This window comes from Marmota marmota, unplaced genomic scaffold (assembly GCF_001458135.2).
Source record: "Marmota marmota marmota unplaced genomic scaffold, marMar, whole genome shotgun sequence".
Classification (NCBI taxonomy): domain Eukaryota; kingdom Metazoa; phylum Chordata; class Mammalia; order Rodentia; family Sciuridae; genus Marmota; species Marmota marmota.
This window is the reverse complement of record NW_025999925.1, coordinates 30,290-44,900: the sequence shown is the minus strand read 5'-3', so window position 1 is coordinate 44,900 and position 14,611 is coordinate 30,290. Positions and strand designations below refer to the sequence as shown.

The 14,611-nt window shown below is 38.2% G+C and overlaps 1 protein-coding gene across 1 annotated transcript; it reads left to right on the top strand.

The window, feature by feature from the left end:
- The first annotated feature begins 2,525 nt into the window (after nt 1–2,525).
- Nucleotides 2,526–13,650, top strand: LOC107152347 (corticotropin releasing hormone binding protein). The gene is made up of 4 exons (XM_015497884.2): nt 2,526–2,757; nt 4,779–4,927; nt 8,928–9,045; nt 12,915–13,650. The coding sequence occupies exons 1-4, from the start codon at nt 2,685–2,687 to the stop codon at nt 13,070–13,072; spliced, it is 498 nt and encodes a 165-aa protein (XP_015353370.2). The 5' UTR covers nt 2,526–2,684; the 3' UTR covers nt 13,073–13,650.
- The last annotated feature ends 961 nt before the right edge of the window (nt 13,651–14,611 follow it).

Genomic DNA, 14,611 nt, shown 5'->3' with positions numbered 1-14,611 from the left:
AGGCAAATTACTGTTAAATTTGAGTATTTTTTAAACCAAAACTATAGCTATTTCCTTCCATTAAAACCTGCAGTATGGTCTAATTGTGTATTGATAATTTTAATAACACTACTAGGTGCTTTATAAGAAAGGAGGGAGTGGGATGGGGATATAACTCAGTTGGTAAAGTACTTGTGTCACATGCACTAAGGCTTTGGGCTTAATCCCCAGCACCACAGGAAAAAAAAAGGGGGGGGGGGTAGTAAAGCCAAAAGCAGAGCATCTCCATATTCCCCATAATTATAAACATACAGCAGAAGCAATGCTCTTCTCTGTTAATCAGGGAAGAGAAGTGTATACCTAACTTATGTCTGGACCCCTAAGTCATTTAATTAGACCTGTACATTTGCTAGTGAGCAGTAACAAAATAGCTTCTTAGCTGTTCTTTCTACCGTAATACAGAAGTAATCCAGGAATGTGTACCCATTGAGTAGACAACACTCTCCCAGTGGTTCAGGTGGCTACTCAATTTATGGTGCAGTTACCTGTTAAGGAGTGTATACATAATATAAATAACTGGGTGAAGTGACAGAGCTGAGCTAAAATTCAGAAGTCCACAAACCACAGAAAGTTAGTTTTCCATTAAGGAAATACTTATAAGAAACTGAACCAGGATACAGCAAAGAATAAGGGACAGGAAGAAAGTTTGTAATTGCATTACGGCAATGTTCTACAAAATCAGACTTCAATTTCTGTCAAAGTTTTGGAGCTAAAAATGCCTCAAGTTTCTTGGTGAGTAGTATGAACAATTGCGTAAGTACTGTACTCTGACAATTTCCAGCATGATTCCATCCAAGTTGATGTGACAAGGTAGGATAAGGTCATTTGTATTTGGGTATTTTTATGCATGTGTATAACTTTGTTGATTTTGTTTGCAAAAATGAAAAATTTCCAAATGTTCACAGGAAGTATAATGAAGTATTTGGAAGATCAAGTAAAATGTCCTTCCTTATTCTTTGTCCCTGCCTCATTCTTTCTCCCACACTTTTAATTCACTAAGTTGTGATCGAAATCATTCGTGAATAATGCTGGGCCAAGCTGAAAATTTGTGACTGAGAGCTGGACCCTCGTCATCACCACGCACTTTGTCACTGAGAAAGGGTAACCCATGGTAACTAAGCTCCCATGAGTTAAGGGGCAGAGAGNCCGCAGTCACCCCCTTCGGACCCAGTGCCATGGTCGGAGGGCTCTGCGCCTTGTTGGTACCAGTCAACGACCAGCACGCGCACAGCACCGCCCTGAGGAAGGGCACAGACCCCTCTGTCCAGTGTCCAGGAAAGGACCGACTGTGGAAGAAGCACCCTGATTCAAACCCCTGTGGGAGCTTAGTCAGCGGCCTCACCAGACGGAAAGCCCCCTCCCCTGCAAGCATTGCAGGGGGGAGAGGGGGGAGGGAGGGGAGCAGTGGTTGCGGGGACACGCGCCCACCGGGTCGTCAGGCCCTGCATCTTGTCCTGTCCTCTGCAGGTGCACAGGTCGCCGCGACCAAGGGGCCTCTGCTTCCCTGTCCCCACCGGCCGGGCTTCAACTCCTCTTGGCACCTGGTCCTCCATGGCAACCCCCTGGCCCCGAACCGCTTGCCTGCTCTGAAGGCTGCTTCCTCCTCTTTCAGGAGCGCCTGCCCTCTTTTGCCATCTGCTCTCTTGCTTGGCTCTCAGTGCAGACTCCTAAGACCCTGTGGCCGCCTCAGCCTTCTCTCAGCCTCTACTGAGCACACACCCTGAAGTCGTGTGCGCACTTCAAGGGTGATGTGTGAATCCACCCTTCCACCCATGGGAAGTTAAATGGGAAATGAGAGAACCTCTGACTGCCCAGTCTCCAGGCTACCATGGACCTGGTGACTTGCATCCAAGAGTGAGTTGGCTGGGGTGGGGTGGGGGGTAGAGGGGTGAGTGTGTGTCTCTCTGTGTGTGTGTGTGTGTGTGTGTGTGTGTGTGTGTGTGTGAGAGAGAGAGAGAGAGAGAGAGAGAGAGAGAGAGAGAGAGAGAGGAGGAGGAGAGAGAGAAGAATAAGTTTTTGTACACTGGCAGATAAAATTGCTGCCCCTGTTTTTTCTTTTGCTACCTATTTTTGAGATATTTTGTTCATATTTTGTAACTAGAGGAAAGAAAGGAGCTGAATGAAATCCAAGTTATGCTTTGGTGGAATTCTTCTGAAGGTGAGATATAGAAAATATGATCAAAATAAAAATGTATATTATTTATGATTTCATTTTACCAAAATGGTTGAAATGATAAAAATAAAGTATAAGAAAATCTCTCTATTTGACAACATCAAGTCTTATACATAAAAAAAAGCATTAACTGGTTAATAATATTACTTACAATGAACTTTCACAGTCAGAATACATACAAATGGAAAGGAAGCAGGCAGGGGGTCGGCTGCCAATTTGTCACTTACCACTGAAGGCTTACTGCTGGGTAACTTTTCCCCCATTTCAACATACCCATGATCTCAGGAATTGATGAAAGTGACCATCTGTGTCTGTATTGTTATTTTTTTGGAAGGTATTTGATGGTTGGATCCTTAAGGGGGAGAAATTCCCCAGCTCCCAGGATCATCCTCTCCCCACCACTGAGCGGTACATAGATTTCTGTGAGAGTGGTCTTAGCCGAAGGAGCATCAGATCCTCCCAGAATGTGGCCATGATCTTCTTCAGGGTCCATGAACCAGGAAATGGTTTCACACTAACCATAAAGACAGACCCCAACCTCTTTCGTAAGTGATTTTCCTGCATTCTCAGTAATAAGACAGGACTTGGGGAATGAGGGGAGTCAAATTGCTTTTCCAAAATAGCATTATCTCACAGACTTAGAAAATTTGAACTGAGAAATGATGTGAATGGAAATTCACTTATAATTGGAAATGATCTAAGGGTTATTTTCTGATCATTATTATGAAAATCAAGTCACACTTGTTAATTTATTTCCCAGGCTAAGTAGTATACTAATTTAGGGTGGATACAATTCTATTTTTTCCTCCAAAGTCTTGTTCAGATCTCCTAAGATACTACAATGTTTTCAGTGGGAAACATCAATTTCCCAAGTCATTCCACTGATCCAGGATAAGCTTGAAGGATGAGATATGAAGTTGTGATCTAGAACTACCTAGGCAAAAACTGAAAGGCTGCATATCAGAGACATGGTGGACAGATGTCATGTCCTGAGCAGAGGATTGAACCAGAATACTTTTGTGTTGTCTTCTGATACTGAACTCACCACCCTAATTTATTTCATTTCTGGTGGAGACACACATATTCTATAAAACTACAGTTCAGGCCTGAAGCCCATTATTTTAATTAAATCGAGTTCACTCATTGGCTTATTTTTTCCTATTAGAAGAAAAACATTTTTAAAAATCAGAAGATGAAAGAATATCAACCATTTAGGTTACATATACTAGTATTAATATTAATACTTCAAGAAGTTGAAGGATGGGGCCTAATCTGCCCAAGAATAATGTACTACTAGTCTTCTGATTTCTATTTTTTAAAAAATAAACAATAATTTTTTTGAAAGAAGCTCCCCTGCCTCCAGAAAAGGCAGTTTCTGAGGACTGGTACAGAATAATTCTTGAGGACAAAAGAAAATGTTTCTCCTACATTTGGTGAGAAGTCAAAAGAAGTCTTCTAGAATTATGAAATTTCAGTTCTTTTTGAAATTAAAAGTGTGATTAAAAATATAAGAAGGAGGCAAGAGGTGGGTTAATCAGACTTTTTCTGATTAACCAGGAACTTTTGCTATAATCAGCAAAAAATGCAAATTCTTCTGTTTCAAAGTTAGAAAAATAAATACAAGTCTAGATTTGAGATACAAAACAAAAAAATTTCCAGAAATTCCGGAGAGTAATTGAATGTTAAAAGCTTACCTTTTGGGGGCTGGGATTGTGGTTCAGTGGTAGAGTGGTTGCCTGGCACATGTGAGGCACTGGGTTTGATCTTCAGCATCACATAAAATAAATAAATAGATAAGTAAATAGAATAAAGGTATTATGTCCATCTACAACTGATTTTTTTAAATTTGTTTTAATCAATATCACTGAACATTTGGCAAATATTTATTAGACTTAAGCTTGCTATTTTTCCCAGCCTATCTTGTTGCTATTTTAAAATAAAATTATTTGTTTATTTTTATTAATTTTTTTAATATTTATTTTTTGGTTATAGGTGGGTACAATATCTTTATTTTATTTTTATGTGGTGCTGAGATTGAACCCAGTGCCTAATGCATGCTAGGCAAACGCTTTACCTCTGAGCCACAACCCCAGCCCTATTTGTTTATTTATTTATTTATTTTTTTAAACAACATTATGGCTCCAAATTCTATGAGTGAAGACTTCAGACAGACAGAGTTGGAGTTCCAGCCTCACCTTTAAGCCTGGATTGTTCCATATTCCTAGCTTGAACCTAGATCCTAGTTGACAGAAGTCTTCATAGAACAATACACCAGTTAGTATTGTTTGTCTGGTTAACAGTTCATGTCTTGTTGTTGTAGAAAACAGAACCCTGTGAGATAAAGTGAGAAGCCCCCTTGCGCCCAGGGTCTCCTGACAATATCTAAATATCAGTGATGATTTATTCCCCGACTCTTTACTTTCTCCAAATCGTCATGTGATATATATTCTCTTCCTGGCACAAGATTCTAGGCCATGAACATAAATCTAGGATAAGGAGACAATAAACTTCTATTAAAACCCAGCAAACCAAGTAATGCAAATGTAACATTTTGTTTCCTACAAAGCTTGCAATGTCATCTCTCAGACTCCAAATGGAAGATTCACCCTGGTAGTTCCACACCAGCATCGAAACTGCAGCTTCTCCATAATTTATCCAGTAGTGATCAAAATATCTGATCTTACTCTGGGACGCTTACATGGTGTTCAGTCAAAGGTGAGTGACTTACTTGCTTCCTAATCATTTGGTAAAGCCACAGCTTTATCAGAGGAAAAGGAAACCTGGCATCAGCAAATTGGAGTATCATGTCCCTGTGGTTATTAAATCTCATGTTTGCCCCAGCTTCTTTAACAAAAGCCCTCTTCTATTTCTGTTATGCTGTCAGAACCCTACTCAGGTGCCCATTCTGACTATTTCAATACTTTTCTTGTGATGTAAGAAATGCTTTCAACTGGTAAAGTTGTAGTATGTAATTACAATTGAACTCTCTTGTACTTGCCTCTTTTACAAAAATTCTCTCCTAGCAGAACCTCCTGTGAGTCATCTACACAGCTGTTTCTGATTATTGGAATTTTTTTTTTTTGACATGAAGGAAGTATCTCATTGACAGAACTGTGGTATGAAGGAATGCTAACTGTAGCATAAAATACAAAATTGGATTTTTTATATTTCAAAGGCAGTAAAGTTTTGAGGAGTTGTTTGAAATACATTAAATTTTATCCATTTTGCATGAAAATATTAGTTGATAATCCATATCAATTTTCTTTCAAATGAATTTCTGAATGGACCTTAAAATTAATGTTGAACTTATCCACATTTACTTGTACTGGTAGCGTTTTCCCTATGAATCATCCTTATTTCCTATTACTTTCTCATATGACCAAGTTAAGATGACACATATTTGCTGGTATCAAAGTGGTCATAGTGGGCTGGGATTGTGGCTCAGAGGTAAAGCGCTTGCTTAGCATGTGAGAGGCACTGGGTTCTATCCTTAGCACCACATGAAAATAAAATAAAGATACTGTGTCCACCTATAACTAAAAAATAAATATATTTTTTAAAAAGATAGTCATAGTTCCTAATCAGACAGATTCAAGTGAAGCCAAATTAATAGGACCGGGACTGAGAAAAGCAAATTTCCAATTTCCTCTAGTCCTAAATTCATGGGTCACTGCCATTTTTTTTTTTAAAGTTGGACCTTAATGGAAGAATAGTTCTTTGATAAGCACATCTTTTAATATCTTTGTTCTAGTCTTCTTGGCTTGATATTGTTTGCATGCCATTCTTGATGTAAAAGGCGGTGTGATAGCAGATGAAGAGATCTGTCCTTTCAGTACTGAGGCTATAAGAAATAATGTTAGTGTTTCCTCTTAACAGTTTAGAGCCTCCAGTGTCCTAGGCATTTATTCTTCTCAGTGAGACCCCTGTCTCTAAATAAAATACAAAATAGGGCTGGGGATGCAGCTCAGTGGTTGAGGGCCCCTGAGTTTAATCCCGGGTTACCCCCCCCCCCCCCCCCCCCCCCCCCCCCCCCCCCCCCCCCCNCCCCCCCCCCCCCGCCAAAAAAAATATTTTCTGATGCTGAAAATTGGCAATGAGCAAGACAGGTCCTAAGACAGGCAAAGCTGCCATGCATTTCTAGTAGGGGCAAGTGCTGTACAGAAAATGCAGCTCAGTGGTTTGATAGACAATAAACTGGGAACAAGGAGGTGAAGAGAGGGAGGAACTATCTGATATAAGGTAATCAGGAAAGAAATCTTCTAAGAAGGAGACATTTAAAGCGAGACCTGAGTAATAGATCAGGAGCCAGATCTGGGGAAAAAAGAAAGAGTAAAGGCAACAGTGGTGCTGAGGCTGAGAGACAGGACTGAACCTGCTGGGTTCTAGAAATGGGAAGAAGACAAGGTAGCGGGGACTTGTGTGAGATGTCTTAGGGAGATGGGCAACACAATAGTGTGGTGAACCCTGTTGCCCATATTAAATAAAATGAGAAACCACTGGAGAGGTCAAACAGGAAAGCAACATGACCTGATATATATTTATGTCTAAAGGCCCTCTGGCTTCCACACAGTGAATGGGCTGTAGGGACCATGTTGCTGTTTTCACGGTCCTCAGGAGATAGATGTCTCTTTGGTTGTTATTTGTGTATCCATCAAGACTATTTCCTAAAATAAAACATTCCAGCTTTCTTATGCATTGGAAAGTGAGTTTCACCAAGGGAAGCTTCAGTTTGCACATTGAGTACAGTGGGGAACTCTACATTAGGTACAAGGAGTCTAGGTACTCCTTTGGCACATTGTTGTAACCTAGCAAGAGATGGATAGTAACTTAGAATCTCAAGAAAGACATCTCAAGGATCGCCGCTGAAGAATGGAACCCCAGATAGGTCCCTACTCAACTCAGTTTCTGCCATTGTTTATAAGAAAACTGCATAGGATTACAAAGAAGACAGAAATGTCATTCAACACTTAGGAATAGGTCCACCTAACTTCCTTGTCTCTTGTTCTGGTTCCCTCATTTTAGTTCCCACTTCTTACCAACTTTTTAAATTCCCATTTTTTTTCCTCTCTCTCTCACCTGCTGAAATTTGGAACCTAAAGAACTGAGTGGAAACTTTAGTCTGTAGAGATGTTCCCCCAGGACATCCTCTACTCAAGGGAAAGGCAGTTTAGTCTTTTTTCCCTTCACCACTAAGTAGCTCATTAACTCTCAATTCACAAACATGAAACCTTGTGCACAGTGGGGCTAATTAAATCTCTATTTCATCATTTGATGAAATTATGTGAAAAGAACCTAAGCCTAGAACGCTGCACATAGTAGGCCCTTTAAAAATTGATGTCCCAGGGCTGGGGTTGTGGCTCAGTGGTAGAGTGCTTACCTAGCATGTGTGAGGCACTGGGTTCGATTCTCAGCACCACATATAAATAAATAAATAAAGGTCCATCAACAACTAAAAACATCTTTTAAAAAAAATTAAAAAAAAAAAAGATGTCCCCACCAGATGCTGCACACCTCTGATTCCAGCAACTTGGGAGGTTGAAACAGAAGGATTGCTAGTTCAGGACCAGTTTCAGCAACTCAGTGAGGTCCTAAACAAATTAGTAAGACATTTTCTCAAAATAAAATTAAAAGGGCAGAGTATGTAGCCTAGTGGAAAAGAGCCCCTGAGTTAAATCTCCAGTGCCAAAACAATAAAAAATAAAAAACAAAAAACATTTGCCAATTCATTAGCTAAGCAATTGCTATTATAAGTTATCTTCTAACTTGTAGTTTCATTCCAGCTGTTTTTCAGTGTCTTTCTAAATGTTGGAGTGTGTGTGTGTGTGTGTGTGTGTGCGTGTGCACGCGCGCACGCATGTGCGCACACACGTACATGTGTGTGTTTTAAAGTTCCCTATCTAGATTTTGGTTCCTGTGTGTCAGGGTCTATCTGTTTAACTTCTGGGCAACTGTCACATGCCACTTAATAAATTCACTTCCATGAAGAAAAGATTCACAGGCCAAACTGACTACACAAATTGTGGGAGACAATATGAAATGAAAATGTGAGGACCATTATTTTAAAAATTATTAGGAATTTCAACACAGAGACCACAGAGCATTAAACCAAGCAGAGGTCCCTTCTGAGCTTTGAAGGTGATATAAGTCTAGCTAACTTGGGCCCCCAAATCAGAATTTTATCCTTTTAAAAATATACTCATAATCAAAATAAACCCTTATTGGTAGAAAAGATGTGTTCCAACATGGAGAAATTCTTTTCTAAAGAAGAGAAAGTGGTGAGTCAAAGGGAAAAACCAATGTGCATGCCCAACTTATAAAATGCCGATAATCAACTTTATTTAACTCTGACTTCATGCATTAAGAAATTCAAATAATTCAGTATGTATGTCCAAGAGATTTGAAAAGCAAAGCATTTTTGGATTCCATTTTCATACATTTTATATCAAGCTTCCGGCCCTTAAGCTTAAAATTATGAAAAAAAAATACCAGGCACACACATTTAAAAAAATGATTACTCAACTGGTTTAGAAAAGCAATTCTTGTGATTTTTTTTTCTGTTAAAAATGTCTTCATTTCCGGAGTCTCAGATGTTAAATTCAATGATGCTGCTAGGATGTTGAAGGCTGATTGAGTGAATTCGACTATCCACCATTGACCAAATAGTTTGGCTTTTGTAATTTGTTTAAATGTATTCTTTGGTGCTTTATTCTCTTAGAAACCCCCTGCAGGTTGTGGGGGAATAGGAGACTTTGTGGAATTGCTGGGTGGAACTGGATTGGACCCTTCCAAGATGATGCCTTTAGCTGATCTTTGCTACCCCTTTCATGGCGCTGGTGAGTTAACATTTTCTTGCATAAAATACCCAAATTTTTAAAAATACATTTTGGAAGATGAATTCCACCACAAAAATCTTTCATTTTATATGTTGAGCCAGTATGGAAATACAGTTAGGCCTATGTATAATATCAAACTCTATTACCAAAAATCTGACATAAAGAGATAAACCTATGGAACAATTAGGACATATATTTAAGGTTGGTCCTAAGTAGAACTGTGAAAAATACAAAGCTTTTCAATTCTTTCCATGTTCTTAGTGGTCCCTGCTTTCATTTCCTGAAGACTAAAGGGTTGCTTACCAACTAAAATGATTCAATAGTAGATCTATCATCAATTAATAATAGTATAATAATGAAATACTATTTAAGTTTCTATGTATGTGAATAAGTATATTAGTCATAGTAAATGAACACCAAAGAGGTAAGCTTTTTCAGAAATTTTCTGAACTGTCGAATATCCCTAACTTGTGACAGCCAAACCAGTCTCTCAAAGGCCAATAGGATCCAGAGGTAAATTCTGAAATCCAAAAGTGGGCACCAGTTATAAATGACTTAGTGCATAGTTGCCAGATAGAACCAGATCTTCTTTATCAGGAACCAATGAGGATTTTCCATGTCATTATTATGCTCAGGTCAGTGAGGATAGGTGGAAATTACTGATGCTCATACCAATCTAATCAAATATGTATGTGTGTGTTGGGGGGTGGATTATATAAAATATTTCTGTAAGAATCACTTCCATACTTGTACTTTAGGTACAGGAATCTCCGGTTACCATTACAGAGACAAAAGTAAAACAGAAATGAAACACACAAGTGTCTAATCTTAAAGACACTTCCTGTCCTGTCACCACAGATATTATCAGCTAGGTAATGAAGCTACAAAACAGACAATCATTTTGTTAGTTGTGCCTTGGTATAATTAAAACCAGATCAGCACACCAGTATTTTCTCTCTGAACTCATGCTGGTACCTGGATATCTCTGAAACAGAATTAATACACACAGGTAAGAACTAAGGCCCGATGTGTCCTCTACCTTTGTGGATACCCTGAATGAAAAAGTTTCAGGTAAAGAAAATAGACAGAAGCAAGATACAGAGGGCAAAGTAAAAGAGGTGCTCGTCTGAGCTGCCAGCTTTATTTATATCCATAGATTATCTTAGTTCATTGGTATCATTAGAACATATTTTTCAATGAATAAAGTTACTGTTATATGGGCAGGTTAGGGCTCAGTGACATAACTGTGTTGTCTAACAAGAGAGTTTCTTTATTTCTAAAAGCTGAGTGTCTGAGATTAAGGTCAAGGCTGATAAGACTCTAGCACAGATCCTCCTCACGAAGGACATTACCATAGCAGCTAGGCATTGAGCATGTATTAGTCATCTTACTAGTTCCTGGGAAAAACTGCAGAATATAACAACCACGGAAAACAGGGGCCTGTTACCCCCTGTGAGTTTGCTTACCAGAGGAACACTGCCTTGTACATTTCCAAAGCCAGAATCCTTACAGTTTCAGATGAGATTAAAGGCAGAACTGAGCTCAAGGAAAGCTTTCTCATGGAAGTAAGAAAGGGTGGATTTCTAAAAGCCCACATTGCTGAAGATTAGACGATTCATTTATGCCAACACCTGAGCCCTGGTTCCAGATGTTTGTATGCATGGTTTTTCTGACCTGGCTCATGTTTCCTCTGAGGCACTGCGTGGAGAGAAGACCTTGAGGATGTGTATGTGAATAGGGTAAAAAGATTGGGACTTAAGGGCTGGGTTGTGGCTCAGTGGTAGAGCACTTGCCTAGCATATGTGAGGCACTGGGTTCAATCCTCGGCACCACATAAAAATAAACAAATAAAATAAAGGCATTGTGTCCATTTACAACTTAAAAAAAAAGACTGGGACTGAATAACATGCATGCCTTAAAATTTAAATAATTGAAGCAAAGTTCATTTTTTTTCTGCTGGAATTATATGACTTCAATAAGGCAAAAGGATAAGATTGAGGCCCCAAAATAATTTTTTTTTGCTTAAATTATCTAGATAATGAAAACCAATATTAAGATGCTTTTAAGGCTTGACCTATATCACTCTGTGGCTCATTTTAGATATTTTAGATTTTTTTATCCACTCTGTTTTTATGAGTTTCTCCTAAATTGTTAAAAAAATATGTAGATATAAATTTAATTAGAAATTAGGTGAAATTTTAGACAAATTATATGCAGATTAACTAGAGGAAATAAGGCATATTATATAGATTAAAATCCAAAGCAAGATCTGAAAAAAAGAATGATTTTCAGGGCTGGGGATGTGGCTCAAGCGGTAGCACGCTTGCCTGGCATGCGTGTGGCCCAGGTTCGATCCTCAGCACCACATACAAATAAAGATGTTGTGTCTGCCGAAAACTAAAAAATAAATATTAAAAATTTTAAAAAAAGAATGATTTTCCAAATTATTTAAATAAAGACAAATTTGGCTCTCCTGGAAGAAGTTACCCTAGGATCTCTGGAACTTATTTAAAAATGATTATACAGTTTATATTTGTTGTATTTTCAAATTGACTTTACCTCACTAACATTACAGAATTGTTTTACTTCCTTTAAGCCCAGGTAATATTTGTAAGCTACCTGTTACACAATTACAATGCCATTTCTTAGAATTTAGCCACACCTTAAGAAACAATAGGTATGGGCAGGGGGACTGAGCAGAAAGAATTATTGTAAGACTGAAAATTCTTGCTTCAGGAACCAATTTGAGGCTAGAGAAATAAGAAGAAAGCAATTTTTAATAAAATATGACCTTTAATATATAACTGTTCATGCATAACTTCATGAAAAGAGATATAAAAGTTGTCACATGCTTATACAGATAATGAAAATATTGAATGTGAGACAAGTAAGAATGTTTTAAGCTATTCCACATGAGAAAGAAAAAAAAATGAGGAAGCATTCAAGTGGACAATAGAACAAAAGCTGGTATAATCAGGGCATTTCTGCACCTTGCACATGATTATTTTTGAAAATTTTATTTATTTAATTTAATTAGGTATACATGAAAGCAGAATGCGTTTTGATTCATTGTGCACAATTGCAGCACAACTTTTCATTTCTTTGTACATAGTGTAGTGTTGCATTATATGTGCAATCATACATGTATCTAGGGTAATAATGTCCATCACATTCCACCATTTTTCCTGCAACCATAACCCCTGATTCCTCTTTTTTTTTTCGTTGTTGATGGATACAATACCTTTATTTATTTTTATGTAGTGCTGAAGATTGAACCCAGTACCTAATGCATGCCAGGCAAGTGCTCTACCACTGAGCCACAACCCCAGCCCTGCCCCATGCAAATGATTTTAAATGTGTAAATCAGATTTGTTACCTAGACGAAGAAAATATTTTCATCTACATAAATATCCAGCAGTACATTCCCTCAGCAACTCCAGATGTTGTGACAATCATACACTGCCCCTACCAATGTCCAACCTCTCCCTGGAGGGCAGTATTGTCCCCATCAAGAACACTGACCCAGGGCCCCTATGCAGAGATGACTCATTACCTTTGCCTTCTTTAACACCCTAGCTTTGCAGGAGAGCAGGAAAAAGGCCTGGAGACGTTCTCTTGCCTCTTTCCAGCTAGTTGTGGTTTACAGTGTTCTTGTACATGAGGAAAAAGGCTGAGTTCAATTTCAGGATTCTTATTAATTATATACTACAATAAAAACAAAAACACATTTCAACTAAAAGTGGCTCGAGTACGATAAATGAAAATTCATTGCCTCACTTTTGTTGTGCTTAAATAATCTAGTCAACAGCAATGAGTTGGCTATGGTTTCTAACCTGCTGGGAAACTTTTATTTTTTCCATCAATTATAGCCCAAGTGAAAATTGGCTGTGACAACACTGTGGTGCGCATGGTCTCCAGTGGAAAACAAGTAAATCGTGTGACGTTTGAGTATCGTCAACTAGAACCATTTGAACTGGAAAACCAAAATGGAAATAGCATCCCAGAATTCTGTTTGTCCAATCTTTGAATAACCAGCTCAGTGATTTCCATGCTGCTAGCTAAGTGAGTTCTTCATGGCTATTGCATGTCATTTTGATGACCAGACAGGGAAAAGCCTTTCAAGCCAGTTGGTATTCCTTCCAGGCCATGAACATACATATGGACATTCATTTTTGTACTTTGCTTCCTTTTTGTTTGTAATATCTCAATGAACACATGGTAGAAAATCAACCCTGCTTGGCTGAAAACAAATTTTAACTGAAAATACTTGTAGTTGTTTGGTTTGCTACAAATCTTAACTGTTAAGACAGTGTTAAGGAATGTGCAATGAACAGTTGTATCCCCAAAGGAAGTCCTACAAAAAAAGGGAAAATGATGGCAACTGTAGTTGTACAACAGAAAAAAAATTAAAAGTCTTGTGTATACCAAAGGAGTAGCATCTGTTTATTTATAATTCTGCTTGCAATAGATAGAAGTTGTAACTATTATTTATTGATTTGTAATTGGTATTTATTGATTTATGTTTAACAGAACTTTGTAGCAAGGAAAAAACTTTCCATCCATAAGTTGAAATGTGAATAAACATAGTCAGAAGGTTGGCACCTTGACGTTGCGTTTTATTTGTTTTCATGAGTGCTACCTCCTTTGTTACCCTCAGAAAATAATGTTCCCATGTGATGCAGAACCAAATGCTGAGCTGATTCACTTTAAGTTTTTTAGAGCTAGTAGAACTCTGGAACATTTAAGGTGAATTATGTAGGGCACAGGTAGAATTGCAATGTTTGCACAAGGAACACTAACTGTTCCTAGCAGGGAGCAAGGAACTGACATCCATTTCCCCCTATCCTTGCAGGAGACTCAGGATACATGTCTGTCATAGGGGATGCACTTTTCAACAAAAACAGCAAGGACCTTTATAAGTCTTGTAGATACTGCTTGTAGAAAACTGAGTTCTTCTTTGGTTCTGAAAACAACTTACTCTTGACTGAGCCTTGTCCATGTTTGGCTTGAGATTAAGCATGGGGTATGGAAAAGACATCTTAGAACAAAATGAGGTTGTAAGAAATCCTCTTAGAATTTCAAAGTAAAAAGAGTTCTTTACTTTGAATAGTGGCAGGAAGCTTCAAATTATGCCATAATTAATGTCCTGATTATGACTCCTAAAACATATTTAATATAAACTTTATTGACATATACGGGGATCCCATGTCCTGGGCTTAACAAAAATCTCAAAAAAAAAAAAAAAAAAAAAACAGGCATAAGGAAGAATTCTGATTGAATGGGTTAGAAACATCTAGAATTTAACACAAGTTTTGGCTCAGCAGAATTTAAAAAAAAAATTTTTTTTAGTTGTGTATAGATTCAATGTCTTTATTTTATGTGGTGCTGGGATCTAACCCAGTGCCTCACATTTGCGAGACGAGTGCTCTACCAATGAGCCACAACTCTAGCCCCTCAGCAGATATTTTTGAATGAGTGTCTATTTTAGCAACTGAATGAATAAATACATGGACAGATAAATGGATGGGTAGAAGAATGTGTGGATGATGGATCGACTATACAATCC

What these genes read in the sequence shown, in the direction of transcription:
- LOC107152347 (XM_015497884.2), top strand. Translation starts at nt 2,685, where the DNA reads ATGATCTTCTTCAGGGTCCATGAACCAGGAAATGGTTTCACACTAACC. An exon ending in TACATGGTGTTCAGTCAAAG is followed by an intron (nt 4,928 to 8,927) that starts GTGAGTGACTTA and finishes TTATTCTCTTAG; the next exon opens with AAACCCCCTGCAGGTTGTGG. An exon ending in CTACCCCTTTCATGGCGCTG is followed by an intron (nt 9,046 to 12,914) that starts GTGAGTTAACAT and finishes CATCAATTATAG; the next exon opens with CCCAAGTGAAAATTGGCTGT.